Raw genomic sequence first — 24,972 nt, forward strand, 5'->3', positions numbered from 1 at the left:
TACGAATAATACGAGGTGGTTTGACTCCGAATGCAAAGTGGCTAAACGTCAATTAGCCAACTATGCTCGGAAAATAAGAAGAAACTCCTCATTTAACTATCACCATCTTGCTTACCTTCGTTCTTCATATAGACTTCTTTTGAGACAAAAAAAGCTTAGTTATGCACGTGCACAATGGCAGCTACTTAACCAGGCCCTTTTGGAGGGCAACGAATGTCTGTTCTGGAACATAGTAACCAATGCGCCTAAATACCATGATTTCGCCCAAATATCTCCCTCCACGTGGCATGATCATTATACAAAACTTTACACTATAACGGCCACTTCCATCGCTTTGTGTCCATCTTTAAATCTGGCTGACCTTGTAAATTGGCCGCCTGTTACAACATCACACATCAGGACCCTCATTTCCTATTTAAAAAGGGTAAAGCCCCGGGGGAAGATATGATCCCCCCGGAACTTTTCCTTAATTTCCCAGATTGGTGGACCCCTATTTTGGCAAACTTGTTTACCTATATTAATACCACAGGCAATATGCCTGAGGGTTGGAAACAGAGTATTGTCGTACCTATCTACAAAAAAGGAGAGAGACAAGACCCCAAAAACTACCGCCCTATTAGCCTTTTAGATGTAGGAGCTAAATTGTATAGTAGATTCCTTTTACTCAAGTTGGAAGAGCGGGAAACTGCTAACACGGTTATCTATCCAGAACAGGCGGGTTTCCGAAAAGGGCAATCTACCATCGATCATTGCGCCACTCTCTTCTTCTTGGCCAAGCAATCGATCATGGGGCCCACTAAACACCTCTATGCCGCCTTTATTGATCTGGTGGCTGCTTTTGATTCTATTGACAGAGGCCGCCTGTGGGCCAAACTGGCCTCTACCAACATCGATAAACGTCTCCTACATCTGATTAGAGAGCTATACTCAAACAACACCCTTAGAATCAGGGTGGGCAATAAACTAACCGAACCTATATCGGCAAACAAGGGGGTAAAACAAGGCTGTCTTTTAGCTTTAGCCTTGTTTAATTTATATCTAAACGATATAGTTAATGAATTGGCGGGCCCAAAATTCTTTCCCCCCTCAATAGGATCTAGAAAGCTCTCTATACTGCTGTACGCAGATGATATGACTCTCCTCTCTCTAACCCCCATTGGCTTAAGGAGGCTATTAGTAACTTTAGACGCATATTGTAAAAAAGAATCCTTACAGGTAAATTATCAAAAAACAAAAATCATGGTTTTTGGGAAAAAAATATTCTAAACACAAATGGACCATAGGGAACCACCCCATAGGTCAATGTTGTTCTTTCAAGTATTTAGGTATCCATTTACAGGATACCTTGTCATGGAAAGAACAAATTGCTGCCCAAAAACTTACAGCTTTAAGATCAATTGGATCCATTCTTCGATTTTATAGGTCTTCGGGAGGCCACTTAGTGGCCCCTGCTTTAAAAGTCTTTCAGAATAAGGTCCTCCCCCAGATTATGTATGGGGCAGCTATCTGGGGTTGATCGTTACCATCTTTCCCTCCCTTAGAAGGCATACAAAATAAATTCATTAAAGCGCTTTTAAACCTCCCACCATCCACGCCGGCTGCCTTTTTAAGAGCTGAAGTGGGCCTTTCCCCGGTTAGTGCCCGGATTCACGAATCATTGCTAACATACTGGACTCTCTCAATAAATTCTTCTTCAAAGATCTTGGCAAAGGCTTGTTCTAATGTGATTGGTAAGGATCATGTCTGGAACTCAAAACTCCAGGCCATCCACTCACATTACCACATCCCTTTTCAGCCATCTCTACCATTGAGCAAAGCAAAAATTCAAGAACAGATAAAACGCTTTTGTGAGTGGATGGATAGAATGACAATCAATAATTCTAAGTTTTCGTCCTGGTTTAGGCTGTATAAAGTAGACCATATAAGGGCGAACTATCTCTCGGTCCCTTTACCGACCCATCTACGTTTTGCCTTTACAGCCTTAAGGTTTCAAACAATGCCAAGCGCTTTTCTATCCGGTCGCTACCTCCAGATCCCAAAGGAACAGCTACTATGTATTTGTCACTCTGGTAAACTAGAAGACCTCCCTCATTACTTATTAGATTGCCCTCTCTATGATCACCCAAGAATCAAGTTCCTTAATAGTTTAATTATCCATCAAGGACATGACAGTGCTGCTCAGGTCATCTATTTCCTTTTAGCCGATAATAATTATTGGGTAACTTACTGGGTAGCTCACTTTGCCCTGGTGGCCCAAAAGCTCAGAGCAAAGTTTTTGCTTGATTTGGAATCTAAAGAATCTTAAATATATATTCTTAGCTTTTTTAACCGTTTGTCTATATATTGTCTGTTTTATCCCTTTGCTTGTAGCTGATTTTAACTTTGTTATATTGTGTTTTACGTATGTTGTGATGACCTATGGTCTGACAATAAACTCGGCAGTTAAACTATTAAAATACAATAACAGAGGTCAACTATTGCAAAAAGGCATATTAATTGCCCGCATAAGCCTGGCAGAGCAGAAAGGTTTTCAGCAGGCATTTACAAGTTAAAGCAGAAGGCATAAGCCATCATTCACATGCATAAGCCACCACCTGGTATTTCAGACATCGGATGATGAACATCCATGTGTAACAAGTTCACTTCACATCAGTTTGTTTCATGTAGGGCCATCATCAGAGCTTGGAAAAGTTACTTTTTTAAACTACAACTCCCATCAGCCCCAGCCAGCATGGCCACTGGATTGGGCTGATGGGAGTTGTAGTTCAAAAAAAATAACTTTTCCAAGCTCTGGCCATCATACATACATATGATTTCATGAAGTCATCACAGATCCAGAGGTGAACATAGAACAGATCTTAATATACACCTGAGGTCCCTCCCTCCCGGGGTTTTCCCTCCAGCACCAAACTTGCACTAAGGAATGCAAGCTAGCTTTGTACCATTTGCACAGCAAAGCTACCTTGCCAATTTTCACTTACCAGTCCTTTAAAAAAAGCTACTTTTTAAAGTCCCCAGTGTTAGCAAAAACAAATAACAACAGTGCACATAGATACTAGACAATCTAAAGCAAAACAGAAGGAGAAAATAATTGCACCCGTGAGTAGGTATCGAGACTAATTGTATGAATGCTCCATTGCAATGCCCTTTTCCACCTGCATATTAATAATAGGAGTGAGCAAAATAAAACTGAAGCATGCTGCCATGTATCGCTTCTTGGGGAAGGCAGCTCCGTGCCTCTTTGCACGGAAAACTTTGCTGCTTGTACCTCCTGGCAGATTTGCAAGTCATGTTCCAGTGAACCACTGAATAACAAACAATGCAAGTGAGGTTGTGTGGGCTGGTTATGTTTTGGGTTTTCAAAAAGGCAATGGATTAATAATTCTTGTGTGTAGCCAGTGTGCTCTCTTGCGTGAGGTTTTAGAGTAGATTTTGATTTCACATCTTCCGAGTGAGTCATCTACAGCAGTCATTCCATCAGGCTGTGAGAGAAGGAGGGAGGGGGAGAGACAGGACTCTCTTTTCATTAATATGTGTAAGCCGCTCCTGGAGCCTTTTTTGGCAGAAGAGCAGGATAAAAATCCAATAATAATAATAATAATACAATTTTTCCAGATTGTAAAGTGGGGCATGTATTTTTTATTTTATGATTTTTTTTACACTATCTAGATTTTCTTTTAAATGATGTGGAAGAAGGTAAGGCAGAGAAGCAAGAGAGAGAGAAAAAGTGAGAATTCTACATTAAAACCAGATTAAAACAATCTAAACTAAAATCCAAAATACACAGAACGGCAGTTAAAATAAAAAAATATTATTTGTCATTGAAAGCTCTAGGGAATAGGAATATTTTAGGCTGGCACTGAAAAAGAGAGCTGTGTTGGCACCAGGAGAATGTGCCTGGGGTTGTTGTTATGTGCCTTCGAGTCGACTACGACTTATGGCGACCCTATGAATCAGCAACCTCCAGCAGCATCTGCCGTGAGCCACCCTGTCCAGATCTTGTAAGTTCAGGTCAGTGGCTTCCTTTATGGAATCAATCCATCTCTTGCTTGCTATCCTTCCGTCGGCAGGCAAAGACTTTTTTATTCCGACAGGCTTTTGGACTAGAAGCTGTTTAAGATAGGACCTCATAAGGTCTGTTGTATTGTTCTATGGTCCTATTCTTAATGTTTTAAATTGTCTTAGTATTTTAAGTGTATGTTTCATGGTTTTAATGTTACGAATAGTTTAATTCTATTTTAATTGTATATTTTTGTATGTTTTTTACCTATGTGTGGTTTTTATTTGTAAGCCGCCCTGAGTTCCAGTTTTGGAAAAAGGGCGGGGTAAAAATAAAGAGTAATAATAATAAAATAATAATAATCTCTTGTTTGGCCTTCCTCTTTTTCTACTCCCTTCTGTTTTTCCCAGCATTATTATCCATGTGGCTACTGGTCTTGAGTGTTTGCACCTGGTGTTGGGTCAAGGTGACAGACTGGGGGTTCTGTTGGTGTACCGCCCACCCAGCTGCCCAATGGACTCCTTAACTGAGCTGACAGAGGTGGTCTCGGATGTTCTGCTGAGATCCCCTAGACTGTTGGTGCTGGGGGATGTCAACATTCATGCCGAGGCCGCCTTATCTGGGGCGGCTCAGGACTTCATGGCTTCCATGACAACCATGGGGCTGTCACAATATGTTGTTGGCCCAACACATGTAGCAGGACACACTCTGGATTTAGTTTTTGCCACTGGACAGGGCGATGGTGATCTGTATATAGGGGGTTTTACGTCAGTCCCTTTGTCATGGACAGATCACCGCTTGCTGAGGTTTAGACTTACAGCGACCTCTTCCCTCTGCAAGGGTGGGGGACCCATTAAGATTGTCCGCCCCCAGAGACTAATGATTCCTGAGGATTTTCAAAGGGCTCTGGGGAGTTTTCCGGCTGATAGGGCTGGCGCCCCTGTCGAAGCCCTGGTAGAACTGTGGAATGCAGAAATATCCCGGGCAGTTGACACGATCGCCCCTGTGCGCCCTCTTCGCTGTAGAGCTCATACGGCTCCATGGTATACCTTGGAGCTGAGAGCGATGAAACAGTGTAGGAGACAGCTTGAATGCAGATGGAGGCGAACTCCTGATGGTTGCAATTATGTACTGGTAAGTTCCTATACTAAGTTGTACTTAGCGGTGGTGAGGGCAGCAAAAAAGCAGTATTTTGCTGCCACCATTAAATCATCGATCTGCCGTCCAGCGGAGCTCTTCAAAATTGTCCGAGGGCTATTACATTCTGGCCCTATGGACATGGTGCAGTCATCTCAGGTGCGCTGTGATGAATTTGCTAGGCACTTCCAGGATAAGATCTCTTGCATCCGCCAGGACTTGGACTCCAATGTTATAGCAGTTGAATCGATTGAGGTGTCCAGCGCACAGTCTTGTCCTGTTTTTTTGGATGAGTTTCAGTTGGTACAGCTTGAGGACGTTGACAAGGTGCTTGGTCTGGTACGTGCGACCACTTCTAGGTTGGATCCTTGCCCTTCGTGGCTAATAAAAGCTAGCAGGACTGGAACAGCCGGCTGGGCCAGGGCGGTGATTAACGCTTCTTTGCGGGAGGGGAGTGGTCCCTGGACTCTTGAAAGAGGCAACAGTGAGACCACTCGTAAAGAAACCGTCCCTGGACCCGGAAAATCTTAACAACTATCGGCCGGTAGCTAATGTCCCATTCCTGGGCAAGGTCCTGGAACGAGTGGTCGCCAACCAGCTCCAGATACTCTTGGATGAAACCGATTATCTGGATCCATTTTAGTCCGGCTTTAGGCCCGGTTTTGGCACAGAGACAGCCTTGGTCGCCCTGTATGATGACCTTTGTCGGGAGACAGATAGGGGGAGTGTGACCCCTCTGATTCTCCTTGATCTCTCAGCGGCTTTTGATACCATCGACCATGGTATCCTTCTGGGGCATCTTGCTGATTTAGGAGTGAGCGGTACTGCGTGACAGTGGTTCCGCTCCTATTTTGCGGGCCGTCCCCAGAGGGTAGTGCTTGGGGAGCATTGCTCGGCACCTTGGGACCTCCGGTATGGGGTTCCACAGGGGTCAGTCCTGTCCCTCATGCTCTTTAATATCTATATGAAGCTGCTGGGTGCGGTCATCAGGAGTTTTGGGGTGCGTTGCCATCAGTACGCTGATGACACGCAGCTCTATTTCTCCTTTTCATCTTTTTCAGGTGAGGCTGTCAACGTGCTGAACCGATGTCTGGCCGCGACAATGGACTGGATGAGAGCTAACAAACTGAGGCTTAATCCAGGCAAGACTGAGATGCTGCTGGTGGGTGGTTCTCCTGACCAGATGGCGGTTGTTTGACCTGTTCTGGGTGGGGTTGCACTCCCCCTGAATGATCTGATCCATAGCTTGGGAGTTCTTTTAGAACCATCCCTGTCGCTTGAGGCTCAGATCTCCTCGGTGGCACGGGGTGCTTTTTACCAACTCCAGTTGGTGGCCCAGCTACGCGCCTATCTGGACAGAGAGAACCTCGCCTCCATAGTTCATGCGCTGGTAACCTCGAAATTAGATGACTGCAATGTGCTCTACGTGCGGCTGCCTTTGAAGACGGTTCGGAAACTGCAGCTTGTGCAGAATGCAGCGGCCAGATTGTTAACGGGGACTAGACGGTCCGACCACATTACACCGGTTCTGGCCCGCCTGCATTGGCTGCCTATATGTTTCCGGGCCCGGTTCAAAGTGCTGGTTTTAACCTACAAAGCCTTACACGGCACAGGACCACAATACCTGTTGGAACGCCTCTCCCGATATGAACCTGCCCGTACACTACGCTCATCATCGAAGACCCTCCTCCGAGTCCCTACTTATAGGGAAGCTCGGAGGGCGGCAACACGGAAAAGGGCCTTTTCAGTGGTGGCCCCCGAATTGTGGAACAACATCCCAGAGCAGATACGCCTGGAGCCAATGTTACTATCCTTTCGGCGCCAGGTTAAAACTTTCCTTTTCGCCCAGGCATTTTAATCATTTTAACCATCTTAATCATGTTTGTATGTATGTATTGGAATTGTTTTAATTTAATATTCTGTATTTTAATTGCGTTTTAATGTGTTATATGCTATTGTGTTTTTATGTTGTTTTGTTCTTGTTAACCGCCCAGAGAGCTTCGGCTATGGGGTGGTCTATAAGTTTAATGAAATAAATAAATAAATAAATTATTGTCTTTTCTAGTGAATCCTGTCTTCTCATTATGTGTCCAAAGTATGATAACCTCAGTTTCATCATTTTAGCTTCTAATGATAGTTCTGGTTTAATTTGTTCCAACACCCAGCTATTTGTCTTTTTTGTGGTCAATGGTATGCGCAAAGCTCTTCTCCAACACCACATTTCAAATGAGTTGATTTTTCTCTTATCCGCTTTTTTCACCGTCCAACTTTCACATCCATACATAGAGATCAGGAATACCATGGTCTGAATGATCCTGACTTTGGTGTTGAGTGATACATCTTTGCATTTCAGGACCTTTTCTAGTTCTCTCACAGCTGCCTTACCTAGTCCTAGCCTTCTTCTGATTTCTTGACTATTGTCTCCATTTTGGTTAATGACTGTGCTGAGGTATTGATAATCCTTGACAAGTTCAATGTCCTCATTGTCAACTTTAAAGGTACATAAATCTTCTGTTGTGGTTACTTTAGTCTTTTTGACGTTCAGCTGTAGTCCTGCTTTTGTGCTTTCCTCTTTCACTTTCATCAGCATTCGTTTTAAATCATTACTGGTTTCTACTAGTAGTATGGTATCATCTGCATATACTCTGTTCATAGAGTTTTTGTGGTAAGAGATATTCAGATGTGGTTTACCATTGCTTTCCTCTGAGTTTGGATACATCTTGGTCTGATGTCTCAGCTTTGACCATTCCGCCTTGGGTGTCCCTGCTAGGAGTTTAGCCTGTTGGTCTAGACTCCTGATGGCATTGCTCTCAGCTTCTTCAACACTCTCAAACCCCCTCACCACGTCAAGGTGTGCATCCCAGAGGGGAGTGCCTGGGAGTGTTCAAAATCAGGTCACCATTACCAAAAAGGCCTCTTCTTTGGTAGCCACCCGCCTAAGCTCCAAAGGCAAAAATACAATGGATGATGATCTCAGTAGTTGGTCAGGTTCATACAGGAGAAGGTGGTACTTTGGATACCTGGTTCCCAGTAGAGCAGCCTTCCCCAATCTGGTGCCCACCAGGTATTGTTGGACTACAGTTCCCATCAGCCTCAACCAGCATGGCCATTACTCAGGGATTATGGGTGTTGTAGTCCAACAGCATCTGAAGGGCAGCAGTTTGGGGAAAGCTGGTTTAGATTATCTAGATCCATTTCAATCGGGTTTTAGGCCTGGTTTTGGCACTGAGACGGCCTTGGTCGCCCTGTTTGATGACCTATGTCGGGAGAGAGACAGAGGGAGTGTAACTCTGTTGATTCTGCTTGATCTCTCAGCGGCTTTTGATACCATCGACCATGGTATCCTTCTGGAGAGGCTTGCGGAGTTGGGAGTTGGAGGTACTGCTTGGCAGTGGTTCCACTCCTACTTGGTGGGCCGTCTCCAGAAGGTAGTGCTTGGGGAACATTGCTCAACACCGTGGGCCCTCCAGTGTGGGGTCCCGCAGGGTTCGGTTTTGTCTCCCATGCTTTTTAACATCTATATGAAGCCGTTGGGAGCGGTCATCAGGAGTTTTGGAGTGCGTTGTCATCAGTACGCTGATGACACGCAGCTCTACTTCTCCTTTTCATCTTCTTCAGGTGAGGCTGTCGATGTGCTGAACCGTTGCCTGGCCGCGACAATGGACTGGATGAGAGCTAACAAACTGAGGCTCAATCCTGACAAGACTGAGATGCTGCTGGTGGATGGTTTCTCTGATCGGATGGTGGATACATACCCTGTCCTGGATGGGGTTACACTCCCCCTAAAGGAACAGGTTCATAGTTTGGGAGTCTTTTTAGACTCTTCCCTTTCACTTGAGGCTCAAGTAGCCTCGGTGGCACGGAATGCGTTCTATCAACTTCGGTTGGTAGCCCAGCTACGTCCCTATCTGAGTAAAGAGGACCTTACATCAGTTATTCATGCTCTGGTAACCTCGCGTTTGGACTACTGCAACGCGCTCTACGTAGGGCTGCCTTTGAAGACAGTTCGGAAGCTACAGCTAGTGCAAAATGCGGCAGCCAGATTGTTAACAAGGACCAAGCGGTCCGAGCACATAACACCTGTTCTGGCTCGCCTGCACAGGCTACCAATATGCTTCTGGGCCAGATTCAAAGTGTTGGTTTTAACCTATAAAGGCTTATACGGTGCGGGACCACGTTACTTGTCGGAACGCCTCTCCCGATACGAACCGGCCCGTACTCTACGTTCTACTACAAAGGCCCTCCTCCGGGTTCCGACTCATAGGGAAGCCTGGAGGGTGGTGACAAGATCTAGGGCCTTTTCAGTGGTGGCCCCCGAACTGTGGAATAGTCTCCCCAAGGAGGTGCGCTTGGCGCCGACATTGTTATCCTTTCGGCGCCAAGTTAAAACCTTCCTCTTTTCCGAGGCATATTAATTTAAGTTAACGTAATTTTAAAATCTGCTGTGATTGATTTTAGATTGTTTTATTTTTATATGTTTTTGGCTGTATTATACTATGTGATTTTATTGTATTTCTTGTGTTCACCGCCCAGAGAGCTATTGCTAGTCGGGCGGTATATAAATCTAATAAATAATAAAAATAATAATAGAGATGTATAGGTTAAACCATTGCTTTGAATTGTGGCTGCAAACAAGCTGGAAGCCAGGTTGAGGACCACTGTCCCAATGTTGGCAAAGAATAAGGGCCTTCCATCTATTGGGGCCTGGGGGCACCTTTGGAAAACTAAGAAACTGCTATGGGTACCACACAACACCTATTTCACAGAATAAAAGCTAGTGACGCACACACACACAAGTTGACAAAACAGCTACCTCCCAAAAGCAAATAAAGCCCACAAGAAATGCAGGACCCTCCTTCCCAAAAGAGGCAACCCCCTCCCAACCAAACAATCAAAACAAAAAGCAAAACAATCAAAACAAAAATCCACTCCCAGGAGGCCTTGGTGGGAGCCAAGGGGATTGTCTGAGGGTGCTGTGGTGCCCAAAGGTGCCATGTTGGGGTCTCTAGACATTGAACAAGGCCAGCCATGTAGAATTTAGCAAAATAAGAGCATGATTCAACTAATAACATGGAGATGTCTGTCTCTGTGGTGGGGATTCTTGGTGAATGTCCTCATTTGTCATGCTGATGTTGCGGTGTTGGAGAGCTGGCCTGGAGCAACTGATCCTGTCTTCAAATCAGTGGACAAATGAATAGGCTGTTAAAAGAGCCATCTAATGGTAATTAATTTTTGCTCATTATCCGTCCAGGGTGGATTTGAATGGCCAGCTGAGCCCATCAAGTTCTTTGTGTCCTGTTTCAGTAAACCTATTCAGGCTTCTCCTCCAACCCTCCTTTGATAATAAAAAAGAAAAGATTTGAAAACATTTCTTTTAGAAAAGAAAGATTAATCCGAAGCAGTAGGCATGACTGAAATAACTGGAAAGATTTTATAACACTAAGTATATGCTAACAGACAGTGAGAATCCATTATTACAGCATTAAAATGCAGGACTAGTTTAGCAATCTATTAAAACCGGAGACGCTTGGCTTGTTGGTTAATTAAGCCAAAAGGCACGAGAAAGCAGTACGATTATCTCAAAGATAATCACAGTACTGGTGTTTTTACAAGCCACATGCCCTGCAAAATGGCCTAACAGCATAAAGGCACATGACAAGCCTCTCACTATTTGTGCATGTGCATAGAAATTATTGATGTTTGTGATTACCTTCCAAAGCCTTAAATTTGCAGCATAGCTCTCTGATGATCTTCTCATGTATACGTTGCCAGGGATACTTGTGGCCTGATGCTGAGCCCATGCCTAGTGAGCTAACTGAATCTGTGTGTGCTTGGGCCCCTGTGGCCTTTTAAAGGTGCCAAATGGAACAGAGTGATGTAACACTGGCACCTGTGATTGACAGCGCAGCAGTTCCTAGATCAGTCTTCACCAATTCGGTGCTTTCCAGATATTTTGGATTACCACTTCCATTAGCCTGTGCTGGCTGGGGCTGATGGGAGTTGTCTGAAACATCTGGAGAGTACCAGGTTGGCTGCCTTTGATAATACATCCCTGAAGGCATCCACCCAGCTGTGCAGCGTACATTTGAGATATCCCTTTGTGTCTTTGCTTAACTTAAGGAAAGGGGACTATATGACAAACCACCATGTTTTAAAAACATAGCTGTGTGAATCCACCTTCGTTTGAAGCTTCCCTCAAATGTTGTTTTTTCCCCTTGAGGAACTTTCACTCATGTGCAATGCGTAGCAGCCATAAGTGGGAGAAAAGTGGCCGTCTAATGAGCTTATTACCAGCTGAATGGGGCTTCAGTGAATGGCGTGGTTCCAACCATAGTGTGAATTGACACATTAATTATGTCAGTCCAGTTGCTTGGGTCACTTACAGATCTGCACCTTGCTCTAGGTACCATCTTGGAGGACTGTCTGTTTTGAAACAATCACTGCCTGTTTTGCAGTGATTTCTTATGAATTCTTATTTTGTCTTATGGTGGCTTTTATGCATTTTATTGCTTTTGTATTTTGCTTCAGTGACTTTTTTTTGGCCGAGAATGTGAGTAAATGAAATTTCATTGAGGGGCAGGACAAAGGGAGGAAAACTTTCTTTGCTTTTCTCTCCCAACCTCTACACTTCCTTACCTTGATCCAACTCTTTATGTGGAAGCAACCTTCCATGAGTATCATCACTTGCTGGATCACAAACTGCATAAACTGTATGTGCATGAGGTGAGGACATGGCATGTCCACACTGCTTTGCTTTCAGTGAAATGTGCATTTGCAAAAGCATCAGAATGCCTGGATGTGCATCCCACTGAAAGAAAAGCAATGGAGATAAGTGGCAGTTTCACTCAGTTGTGCATTCAGCTTAACCTCTCTTCCCTAAATTCTTGATCCGGTAAGTGATACCCATACAGTGGCGTCACTAGGGTTGGTGTCACCCGGTGCGGTAACTCATGGTGTCACCCCCATGGACCTCCTCCCATACCAGACCATACAGAATCCTTAGTAATGTTTTTTGTACTAATGTTACTCGTAAATTGTAATTCCCGTATATCACTGAATGTAATAGCACACACACACAGAGCCAGCTGTGGGATCATCACACAAACAACCCAGAACATTTTTTCCCTTTCACAAGGACATGCAAAAGATTGAACCCAGGACCTTCTGTATGCAAAGCACATGCTCAGCCTACCACTGAGATATAGGGTAGAAAAGCACTCACTGTTCTGCTGGCCTGGGGATAATTCTGAGGGCCAGTGGGAACCACAGATGTGATGGGAGGCAGGGAGAAGTGAGTGGGCAAAGAGTGCAGGTGCAATGCCGAGGCGCCGTCTCAGCAAAACTGACGCCAGTCCTAGTGGGTAAGCCCTATTCAACAGGGTGGGATTTACTTCTGAGTAAACATGCACAGGATTGCAAGGTGGGGGGGGAACAGCAAATCCCCCCTCCCTCAACCCCAGCTTAGCCCTTCCCTACTTTAAAGTTGACAATGAGGACACTGAACTTGTCAAGGATTATCAATCCCTTGGCACAGTCATTAACCAAAATGGAGACAATAGTCAAGAAATTAGGCTAGGACTGGGGAGGGTAGCTACTGGAGAACTCACATGCAAATATATATCACTGAACATTTAGGATCATTCAGACCATGGTATTCCCCATCTCTATATATGGATGTGAAAGTTGAACAGTGAAAAAAGCGGGTAAGAGAAAAATCAACTCATTTGAAATGTGGTGTTGGAGGAGAGCTTTGCGCATACCATGGAGTGCGAAAAAGACAAATAATTGGGTGTTAGAACAAATTAATCCAGAACTATCACTAGAAGCTAAAATGATGAAACTGAGGTTATCATACTTTGGACACATAATGAGAAGACATGATTCATTAGAAAAGATAATAACGCTTGGAAAAACAGAAGGAAGTAGAAAAAGAGGAAGGCCAAACAAGAGATAGATTGATTCCATAATGGAAGCCACAGACCTGAACTTACAACATCTGAACAGGGTGGTTCATGACAGATGCTATTGGAGGTCACTGGAAGTCACAGGGTCACTGTAAGTCGTAATCGAAGGCACATAGCAACAACATCAACAATAATTATGTACAAATGGCAAAGACAGAGGTATCAAAATTTGCTTTGTAATGTCTTTTTATTTGTTATTACATTTATACCCCACCTTTCCTCCAAGGAGCTCAAGATGCACAATAACCCTATGAGGTATGGTAGGCTGAGATGTGATGATTGGCCCCAGCTTCATGCTAAATGTAGATTTGAACCCAGGTCTCCCATGTTCTTGTTCAACACTCTAACTGGCTCCCAGTGTCCTTTTCTGTGACACTATACATTTGTGCTTGCATCAACTGTCAGAAAGGAAATTGAAGTAAAGGAAAGAGTTCAGATTTAAACCAGATCTTAAGAGTCCGAGTCAGATCTATGAAGAATGCAAAATATGCACTCCCTAAATAATATTGAAGGATAGTAAGAAATCCTGCTTCCAATGTGATGCTGATCAGGCTTACATTTTGGCATTAGCCACAGACCTGGACTTACAAAATCTGAACAGGGTGGTTTACAACAGATGCTACTGGAGGTCGCTGATTTAGAGGGTCACCATAAGTTGTAATAGACTTGAAGGTACATAACACAGAGACACCAAAGGCAGAGAAGGACCTATGAGAATAATCTTAATGAATCGGCAGGCTTATGTGGAAAGCAGGTGGTCCTATAGATATCTGGTTCTTAGCTAGGGGAACACAGAACAAAATAATCTCACGACATCACACTCACCCAGAATTCTGCAGGCAGGCAGGCAGGCCTCGGATGCCCTCCACCCGCTCTGCCGCCCACAGCCCCGCGTTCCCGCTCCTCCTCACCCGTCTCTCCCTCGGCTCAGCAGTGGTGACAGCAGCTGCGGCCCCCCAGGTAGAGATGCCGCGGCCACCGTCGAGCCCCATCACGGCTGCTCCCGCCCAGTGGCACCCACAGCATGAGGGGTGAAGCAGGCGTCCTTTCCGGAGCAGGGGAACCAGCTCCGGGGCCAAGAAGGAGCCGGCCTGGCCTGGCCTGGCCTGGCGTCCACTGCCACCGCCTCTTCACAGCTCCTGCTGAGGCTGCCAGGCCACTCAGGCGCCATCTCCTAGCAACCGCGCCTGGCCCTGCCCGCTCCCGAGACGGCGCCCAAGCGGCCTGTCAGCCTCAGCAGGAGCCGTGAAGAGGCAGTGGTGGTGGAGGCCAGCCCAGGCTGGGCCGGCTCCTCCTTAGCCCCGGACTTCCCCCGGGCCCCTGGAGCTGGAGCGCCGACAAGCTAAGCGGCTGGGTTGTGGAGGAATCGGCCGCTCGGCTAACCCACTTCCCAGTGCCTAGGGGCAGGGAGGCTCTGGGTGTCACCCCTCTCACCTGCCGCACCTGCCGCACCCCCGTAGTGATGCCCCTGTACCCATATAAGAACTTACTCCCATATTAAGAGTGGGGTAGAAATTAATTTGGTTCTCATTTTAATGCTAACCTACCTAATTTGCACTTCCTGAACTAATTCGTGAACAGCAATCATTTAAAGTTCTCCGAATTTTGTGATGCAATTCTCCAGCTAGAAAGTGTGCACAAAAAATGTATAGACTGGTGAAAATAATGTGTAAAACTATGTCGTATTGTGAAATGTTGCATGCAAAAATGTGTATATTAGGCAAAACTACATAAAATGCATATATTAGGAGAAAGAGGAACAAAAATACGTATGAAATTGTGTGACATTTTTAAGAAGGAAAATTTGCAGATTTATGATGGAAAGCTAGGAAAAAATGAGAAACTGAGAGAAACCACAACTGACAGTTTCATCTATCCATGTTCCACATTCATATCCCAATCCTTGGGTCAGTGTGCCCATCTTAATGGAGAAAGCTGCTGCACGCCCTCTGCTCAATCTAGGAAGTGACCTTCTTGTGCAGAGGAGCTGCAGCGGGGCTATTAGGGAGAGGGGACGACATGGACTTAAGGGGCCAGACATGTGAGAGTGCATGATCTGCAAAACCAATTCCTTCTCTTTGCAGTCCTATAAAACAGTGAAGAGTGTTCACTTTTGCAATTTAAATTTTCTTGGGTGACTGGGGTGGAGGAGAGATTTCATGCCCAGTTCCCTGCCCAGAGAACCTATGAGCTGTTCCCGCAATTTAATAGAGCCCAAGGGAGAGACTTGGATGATCATGCCTTATGGCGAGCCTCCTCAAGGCCAACCCCATCATCCTTTAGGCTGCAAGCTGAAGAGAAGCAAGTGGCAAGGCCTTTGTTTACGTTCCTCAACTTGGTGCTATCCAGACATTTTGGATTGTAATTCCCATCAGCCCCACCCAGGTTTTTTTTAAGAAACAAGAGTTTTCTGAATACCACAGTGCCCCCCCCCCATTCCCCTGCCCTCAGTCTGCAGAAACCCTGCTTCCACCTTCTTCTTAGGCCCATTTTGGCACCCATTATTTCTTCATTTTACTAATAGTGTGTTGCAGATGCGATTTTGCAAATCTTGGGAAAGATGCAGACTGGGGAAATTAGTTTGAGCGGATAAATCTGTTTTATTTGTCTTCAGGGCTACCTGCAATATGTTCTTCTCTTGATACCCTTTGGTTGCTGCACCATGAGATCACTGATACAAGTGTACCTCACAGTGGTTTGCAGTAATTTGCTAGAGGAAAGCACACCTCTCCTACAGCAGTAGAGTAGTGGCAAATTCAGAAGTACATGGTCCATTCATGGTAGTCACAGCTACTCCCTCTCCCCTCCCCTTCCTTTTTTTCCTGCTGGGTTGAGATTGAGATCCTTGTTAATTCCTTCACCCACCACAACAGATGTTCCTAGGAGCCAATGAACATGAAAGAGGAGCATGTTAGCTGCCGAGAAGAGTCTTCTTAGTGGCTCTCTTACTTCCTTTCACTCTTATTGGCTCCAATCAGCAGGAAAGGACAAGGAAGCATGTTAGAAGACTCATTTCAGTGGCTAACACTGTCCCCTTTCATACTGATTGGCTCACAGGATGCTGGAGACATAGGGAGCCTGCTGGAACCCTGCTCCTAAAAAAGTATGGGGTCTAAGACCCCCTGAGACCCTGGACGACTACACCCCTGTCCTAGAGGTGGGAGCTGTTGCTGATAATGTAACTAGCACTTGCTTCAAATGCAGTTAGGGACAGATAGCAAGTGAAACTAATTTACCCACTGGTAGATGCCACATATGCACAAGTCCACGAAGTACAGCACTACAAGCAGAAAGATCAAGCTTCTTATGGTGGTCTGTATAATTACTTTTTGTAAAATATCACTCCTTGTGATTTATTAGGTTTTGCTGCTGTAACAACGAGGGAATTTATGTTCCTAAGGGTCCTTTTTAACGCATCATTGAGTGTTCTTTATTTCTTTTGGACATCAATTACAAAAAATAAATCCATTTAATTGCCTGAGGAGATTTCCAAAATAAGGTCAATGGAATGCAGCTATCAGAAATGTGAAGGAATTAGACTTTACATTTTCAGCTGGTGTGGGTAGGTAAGGGCTTGGATTATTAACTTTTGATTTTATTATGATTATGATTATTATTTATTGCATTTCTAATCCACCCTTCATTGATTAACAATCCAAGGGTGGGTTACATATAAAAATCTCAAAAACTTAAAAACCCCATAGTCTAGCTCATAAAACAACCGAATCAGATAAAATATAAAGATTAAGACAAACATGGTAGACAGTCTCATTACATTAAACTCATTAGATTACCTCAAAAGCCTGGGCAAATAAAAGCAAACAATTGGTGCCAAAAAGCAAACAAAGTCAGTGCTATCCATACCACAGAGGGAATGGCATTCCATAAACAGGGTGCCACCACAGAGAAGCTCCTTCTAAATCAAAGAGTCTTGTGATATCTTAAACACTAACAAGTTTATTCTGATGTAAGCATTCATGGACATGACAACTTATGCCATAATACATTTGTTAGTCTTTAAAGGTGCCATAAAATATGTTTTTCCTGCAACAGACTAACAAAGTACCCATCTAGATTTTGATTTTTAAAATCCTGGGATTGGGGTAGCTGATTTAACGTGTGGGGTCACACCCAGAACCTGGCAGAATCTTGCACATTGGGAACAAAATAAACAACACGTAGAATAAGGCAAATGGGGATGGAGCAAAGGTGGAATCGGGACATTCAGGGAGGGAATCAAGATGGTCAGCGACTCATTGTTAAGGTAGCTCTGAAGTTTACTGGCTTTTCAGACACCAGTAGTAGTTACTTGCAAGAAGGATATTTTAGTAAAATAATGAATGGTGGACAAACCTGAGATAAAGGCGTGCTTAATTTAATTTTTTAAAAGCAATTTGGGATTAAACTGGCCTGGCAACCTCTCCCATCCCACTTCACCAGTACTGGTCAAGGCTCCCTGGCTTCAAACTTGGCAACTAGGGTTTACATTTAGTTGATTGATTGGCTATATTAACTGGATTAAAAGCATTTTGATTGATGAAATGAGCAACCCCAATTAATCAGGCAAGGATTTTTAAAAGAAAAGAAAATCAGTGTACAATATTACATGTACAGTAATTGACTTAAGTATACAACCATTTACCGAAAATGGCAGATGGGTTAGGTACTCATTGGCTTGAGGCAGCCATTGGCTGCAGTACCATGGAGAGCTCCAAGTGAAGAATTTTCTCCAATGGGATGGTGAAGAATTGAGGCCTTTTGGAAATCTTCTAAGTCTGTTCCTTCAGTCTATCCTTCCCAGGCTTCGCTCGCTCCCCCTTGGCTTGAAGATTGTGATGCTTAAAGGGACAGTTTCCTGGTCTAAATATGAGTGCAACTTTGTCTTTTTATGGCCTCCTGCCTGGTGTGCTCCTGGTGCCATTGAGCAGGCATGGTATTACGAGAGGCACTCAATTCCTCTGGCCAGTCAGGTGAGGGTGGGACGGCATCTGTGAGGCTCTGAACTCAAGCTCTGGGCCACCAGCCTCAAGAGCATGGTGCAATGCCCCTTCTGGTACAGCAGGCCCAGACTTGACTGGCTCCTCCTGAGCTAAAGGCCGAGGCCATGACAATAGCAGGTGCCATCTTAGAAGAGGCATTCTTTCTTCTCTCACGCACACAAGACAGAATGCCTCTTCTCGCATGGTCCCTCTGCAACCTGTGTGGACATCCTGTAAAGACAAAGCATGCTTTTCCCCCTTCAGAACTATTGTTTTATCCATATGTGGTCATATGCAGATTTAATTGATAAGGAGTCAATTGCTTAACAACTCATGCAATCAATCAACTAAGATGTCTTCAAATCGAATGACAGCCATTCTGGCACCCTATCCGATCTTGATTCTTTAATGGGAGCCACTCCAGAATGATGGAAGCTGGTTTTCAAATTGCAGTGTCTCTTCTTCAGGCAGTATGCTGTATTTTAAGACTCCAAGACAGGTTGCAAAAGTTTCTTTATTTTATATCCCGTCTTTACAGTAACACAGAGCCCCAAAGAGGTGAATTTCACAGAAAATTAATAGAGACAAAGAAAGAGGGATAGGTTTAATTTTCCCTCCACGTTCACATGGGTATAAAACAATAGCCGAACATCAGTTATTCATGCTAATGGTGGGGAGACCCACTGCAGCAGATGCTTGAATTTTGCAAATTAGCAAGTTAAGCATTCAAGTCCAATAAAACAGTCAAAAGCACTGTAGCCTTAAATGTAGCCGTTTGTTTCTTTTGACACTTTTAATTTAGAGCAATGTGTTCACCACTATACTTCAGAGCATGCCTGTATATAAAGGTGCTGTAGTACAGTTTCTTTTCTTTTTAATTTGCAAAAACAATAATAATAATATTCGCGCTGGGAAAGAAATACAGAGCTTGCTATCTCAGTAGCACAGCCACTTTCAGGGCCATGCTATTAAATCTCAGCTGGCACAAAGCGAGCCGGCTTTATCAGGGTTGCAGATAATCAAAGTGAGAATTAGTGAGGCTTGACTATAGATATTTCAGTAAATAAAAGAGCTATTTTTGCCTGACATATTGATGCCCCTAATACAGCCATAAGTGCTTGTTCAGTACTTTGCTTGCTCCAACATATATATTCAAGGAAAACAAGATGCCATGGTATGCTGGGGAGGGGAGATGCAGCTGTAATTCCCGGGGGGGTTGCAGTCTTTTTTCTCTGTTGCCAAGTATACTCATCCTCTGAGGCTCTAGTTTCTTGTGAGTCTCCCTCCACACCTTTCTTTATCCTGGAGGAGAGGAATGAAGCCTTGGAGTACATGTTGCCTACACCAGGACGCCCCTTTAGCGCTGCACAAAAATTAGACTAGATGGGTTCTCGCCACAATGGCTTGCAATCAGTTAGACACGATTGAAAAGGAAAAAAGGATGAGGAGGGAAGAGGACAACAAGGCCAGAGGAACTTCAGGCCAGAGGGCTGAAGGCAACCCTCTCCATGCCTCTCTGTCTGCCCTTGGAACTCTTCCCCAGGCCACGCCCAAGGCCATGCTGGCATCCCAAATGTTTTTGCCTGGCTGAAATGTGTCCTTGAACTCTGATATGGCGCTGGTTTGTCTGGATGGTGGATAGAGAGGGTTGTGCGAGGGAGTGTTGAAACTAGCCTACTGTACAAAGCTAGAATTTATGTTTGTTGCTCCATCCCCTTCGGCCTCTGACGCCGCTCTGCATTGGCATGTGTTCCTTGGAAGGTTACCCAGAAGGTCATGCGGCCTTCATGTGAAAACAAAAGGTTTCCGATCTCTGTCCTAGCTTGGGGAGGAACCTCTGTTTCTTGAAGCCCCACCTCCTAATGTAACCATCTAGAATGACTGTGGGTATCTCTTCCTTCTCCATGGTTAGCAGGTGCCAAACAAATAAAGGGAAATTATTTATTTATTTATTTATTGCATTTGTATACCAGCCCATAGCTGAAGCTCTCTCGGTGGTTTACAACAATTATGCTTGTGCGCTTAATTTGTAAATCTTCTTCTGACTGACTGGGGGTTGTTTTATTATTTTGTTTTTGTGGTATATTTATTTTGTTTTTAACTATGTTATAAGTCATTTGGAAAGCTTTGGGTAACAAGCAATTAACACATCTAACAACAACAACAACAACAATTTATACTGGTTTCAGATCTCAGCATTTCTTGGTGTCAAATTTAGGCTACCTTGGCACTGATTTGTGTATGTGTGTGTGCCTCAACTGGCCATAATAGGGTTTTTGCAAACAAAAGGACCAGGTGGAGAAAGGGGTTCCAGACCAAGGTGCTTCAGAAACTTTTACTTAGACATTAGGTTACCTAAATGCTTGTGGTCTGCTCTGGGTTGTCTGTCTGTTATTTTAAGTTTTCTCCCTGAATACGCAGCTGGTGCATTCTACAATAATACTATAGTGAAGCACCTTTATCTGGCCACCATCACTATCTCCATAGAAACTGTCTCAGTGTGTCATTAAAATGTAGCTGTAAAAGCACTGCTAATATAAGGCCATAGAAACCACTTTATAGCATTTTTTAATGTACAAAATATGTTCCAATCCATTTCATCTGTCCCTACAAAAACTGAGTCGAACCATAACTGCTTGGTAGACAGAGGCCACCCAAGCGAACCTGTAATTCAACTGAGATTTCAAGGCAAGCCCAGTGGATGATCCGTGGCTGATTGAGATCTCAGCTGCACAATCATAACATAGTGTCGCTAACTTCACACAGAACTACTCCCTATGGCAAGCGGGGTTGCTGGTTTAAATGCTTGGTCAGTTGCCTTGCCTTCAAGAACCAGAGCTCATCTAGTAGATCAGGGGTGGCCAATATTTTTCCTGTGCAGGGCCACATTCCATGTGCAGGGCCACATGCCAGCACTGGGCAGGGCTGAAACCAGTGGTGAGTGAGGCCTGAGCTGTTGGCACCCCCCTCCACACACACTTTTCTCCCTATCCTCCTCCTTGGCCAGAGGAAGAGATCACTTTGAACTGATTGCTTTTATACAGCTTTTGAATTTAGGGCCACAGGAAATTAGAACAAGTCCCCTATGAGGAATGTTTGCAGGATTTGGGGCTTTTCAGTGTAGAGAAAAGGCAAGTAAGAGGTGACATAATAGAAGTGTATAAAATTATGCATGACATGGAGAATGAGGACAGAGAGGTTTTTCTCCCTCTCATAACACTAGAACTGATGGACATCCAAGGAAGCTGAATGTTGGAAGTTTCAGGACAGACAAATAGCCAGTTTGCTGATGACACCAAAGCAGTCCTCCAGGTTTGCCAATTCAGTAGTCTCCCATATTTACTTAATAGATTTTTAGCCCATCCCTTCTATCAAAGGAACTCAGGGCAGTAAACAACATAACAGTAAAACAATACAAGGTTTGAAAAACACTTAAACAATGAAGCAACCCTGGGTGAAGAGGGATGCTTGAAAATTCAACATGAATGTTAATAAGGGAGACACACAAAGTTCACTAGGGAGGGCATTCCATAAATGGGGAAGCACTACGGAGAAGGCCCTGTCATGGGTCAGTGCCACCACCAAGACGGCCTCTCCTGCCAATTGTGAGGCATGAGATGGTTGATACTGGGGGAAGTGAACTTTTAACTACTTGGATCCCGAACTATTTAGGGCTTTTTATGCTATAAAATAACATCTATAACAACACCTTGAATATATATTCAACACCTTGAATTGGGCCTGGAAGCTGATCGGCAACCAGTCGTTACTTATATCTACACTGAGTCCATGAAGAAGCAAAAGCAGTAGCTTACCTTTAACTGGTATGTGTCTAGTGGTCATACGTGTACCTTCAGGCATCTCTTTTCTGCATAATGGATACTTCCATGATGGTTAGGAAGTAACCCAGTAGGATGGCATTTGCCCCACAACTCGAAGCATGAACAAGAGGGAAAAAAATCCCTCCTTCAAGAAGTAGGGCAGGGATATTGGCTTCTTGGTTGTAGCTCTTCCTATATGTTGCTCTGTGTAGGCATAAGAAGACCCTGTTGGTTAGTCCAGAGGGCATCTAGTCCAGCACTCTGTTCTCACAGTGGTCAAGCAGATTCCTGAGCATGGCATGAGTGAAGAAGCATGCTCCCCAGTTGTGCTTTCCAACCACTGATATTTGGAGACATACTAGTACTTGTACCTCCAGTACAAGAGGTACTACACTACACTGCAATCATGTTATGTTATGTTAGCGTTTATTTCTAGGCCGCCTTTCGGCCAAAAAGGCCCCCAAGGCGGCTCACACACAAATAGAAAAGCATAAATACAAATCAAAACAACACAATCTACAAGAATTCAAACCAATAAAATTACAACATTTCTAAAAAGCAACAACAACTAAAAACAAAAAGCAGTCATCATCTTGGTAAAGGACAGTCCCCAGAAAATGTCACTAAGAGCAGGGGGCAAAACAGCAATACATCTCAGTCTGCAGCTCCTCCTGATAGGATCCAAGCAGAGGGGTGCGGCAAGGCAGGTGGAAAAGCTTGCCCCGTGATGGTCCCAGTGCAGTCTCATCATGACTCATAGCCATTGATAGCCTTCTCCTACAAGAATTTGTCTTTTAAAGCCATCCGAGTTTGTGGTCATCACTGTATTGTTTTGGAAGTGAATTCCATAGATTAACTTGTGTGAAGAAGTATTTCCTTGTTTCTGTCCTGTCCTGAATCTTCCCACATGCTGCATGCTCGGATGACCCTGGGCTCCAGTATTTTGAGATAGAAAACCTTGTATCTATATTTTCTTGACACCGTGCATAATTTTAAACATCTTTTACTCCCCCTGCCTTTTTTCTAAACTAAAAAAAATCTCTAAATTTGTAATCTTATTTCACAAGGGTCTCGTTCCAGCCCCTTGATCATTTTGCCTTTTTCTGAACCTTTTCCAGCTCTACAATATCATTTTTGCGGTGAGGCAACCAGAAATGTACACAGTTTTCCAAGTGTGGTCACACCATAGATTTGTATAACAGCATTTTGATATTGGCAGTTTTATTTTCAATTCCTTTCCTAATGATCTGTCTTGGAGTTCACCTTTTTCGAACTGCCACATGCATTTTCTTAGCTGCCACATGCATTTTTATCAAGCTATCCACCACAATCTCAAGATCTCTTTCTTAGTTAGTCAGTGCTAGTTCAAGCATCATTAGCGTGGGTGTGAATTTAGGGGGTTTTGCCCCAATTTGCATCACTTTACACTTGCTTACACATTTGCCATGTTAATGCCCTTTCAGACAGTTTGGAGAGTTCATTTTGGAGCTCCTTGCAATCTTTTTGTTTCAACCACTCTGAACCAGCAAAGTTGGCTGCCTCACTCCTAACTCTTGATCATTTATGAACAAGTTGAAAAGCATTGGTCCCAGTACTGATCTTTGGGGGACTCCGCTTCCTACATACCTCCATTGGAAGAACAGTCCATTTATTCCTATTCTCTGCCTCCTGTTCTTTAACCAGTTACTGATCCATATGAGGACCTGTTCTCTTATCTCATGATTGATCAGCTTGCTCAGGAGTCTTTGATGAGCAAGATAGATAAGACTTACCCTTGCAAGATGTTCTTCTATATGCTTGGTAGCTTTTATCTTTAATAATGCTTTCTACCAGTTTTCCTTGAACATATGTTAAGCTAACTGGCCTGTAATTTCCCAGATACCCTTTTTGAAATTGGCATTACATTGACTACTTTCCAGTCCTCAGGCATGGAGGCTGATCTCAGCATCAAGCTACATATTTTCATTAGAAGTGCAGCAATTTCACATTTGAGCTCTTTAAGAACTTTCAGGTAGATGCCATTTGTTTGTTTTAAATTTGCCCGTAAACCCTGTAACTTCATCTCTTCTTAACACTATATGCCTCAGTTTCACTACTATTTGTCGCACAGCCCACAGACTTTGGTGTGACTACACAGATGACACTCAAAGAATAGTAGTTACACATAAACAGACTTGTAGTTTTGTAAGTGATTTATTTGTTTGGTTATGGAGTTAAAAGACTAAAATGTTTTAATGGCTCCTTTTAATATGTAATCTCTCTCTTTTCTGTTTTAGGTTTACCAACCTTTGCTTAAACGATACATGGAACTTGAACAGCAGGTGCTGAATAGGCCAAAGTAACATCACAAGAGAGAACCACAACAGTCCATAGCCTTCTTTAAATGAAAAGCCAAACCAAGCCTGTTCTTCCACCATGCAAGCCTGAAGTCCATTATCCTGAGAATATCTGTACACTTTTCAAAGTTTATCACTTCAGACAAAAGCTTAGTCAGTGCTAAGTGAAAGCTAATGGTTTATCTACACTACAAAAGTGTATTGATTTTATACCAGTTACTTGCTATGTTTTCCCCGTAAGAATCCAGGGAATTTATAGTTTGGTACAATTTTTGTGAAAGATCACTCAGAATTTTACATCCACAAGCCACTTTCAGAGCATTCAGTTCCATTGGGAAAAGGAATGACTGCTTAACGTGTGTTACACCCTCACTGACCAGCTAGGGACTGAGTAGGGTTGCAGTGGTCTGCACTGCTTTATGTGGTCTTTCTTTTCTATATACCCTTCTGCAACACAAATCCTTATTTTAGAAAAAGGAGAAATGACTTAAATCCTTTGAAAACTTGAATTGCATATGCAAAATAAATACAAACAATAAACTTGATTTGCATCATTTGTTATGTGTGTAGCATTTGGTTATTTCTGATAGAGAACTCATAGCTAGGACCAGAATTTGAGTCAGCTGAGCCAAGTTTAGAGACCAATTTAGGAAGGGAGGAGGAACGCTTAATTCTGGAGAAAGATAATGTTCTGGTTAAAAGCCCTTCTGCCCTTTCCTCTCTGGCATGGGTTTC

The 24,972-nt window shown here is 43.8% G+C and overlaps 1 protein-coding gene across 10 annotated transcripts in view; it reads left to right on the forward strand.

The window, feature by feature from the left end:
* XYLB (xylulokinase) overlaps positions 1-24,766 on the forward strand; it is a 158,760-nt gene extending 133,994 nt beyond the window's left edge. For all 10 annotated transcript variants that reach the window (XR_009758241.1, XR_009758242.1, XM_061587652.1 and 7 more), the window contains one exon: positions 24,178-24,766. Coding sequence is in view for 8 of the 10 variants with exons in the window: in XM_061587652.1 (XP_061443636.1) it covers positions 24,178-24,243 (66 nt within the window). In the remaining 2 variants the exon portion in view is untranslated. The remainder of the gene's footprint in view (positions 1-24,177) is intronic.
* The last annotated feature ends 206 nt before the right edge of the window (positions 24,767-24,972 follow it).

Source organism: Rhineura floridana, chromosome 10 (assembly GCF_030035675.1).
Source record: "Rhineura floridana isolate rRhiFlo1 chromosome 10, rRhiFlo1.hap2, whole genome shotgun sequence".
Classification (NCBI taxonomy): domain Eukaryota; kingdom Metazoa; phylum Chordata; class Lepidosauria; order Squamata; family Rhineuridae; genus Rhineura; species Rhineura floridana.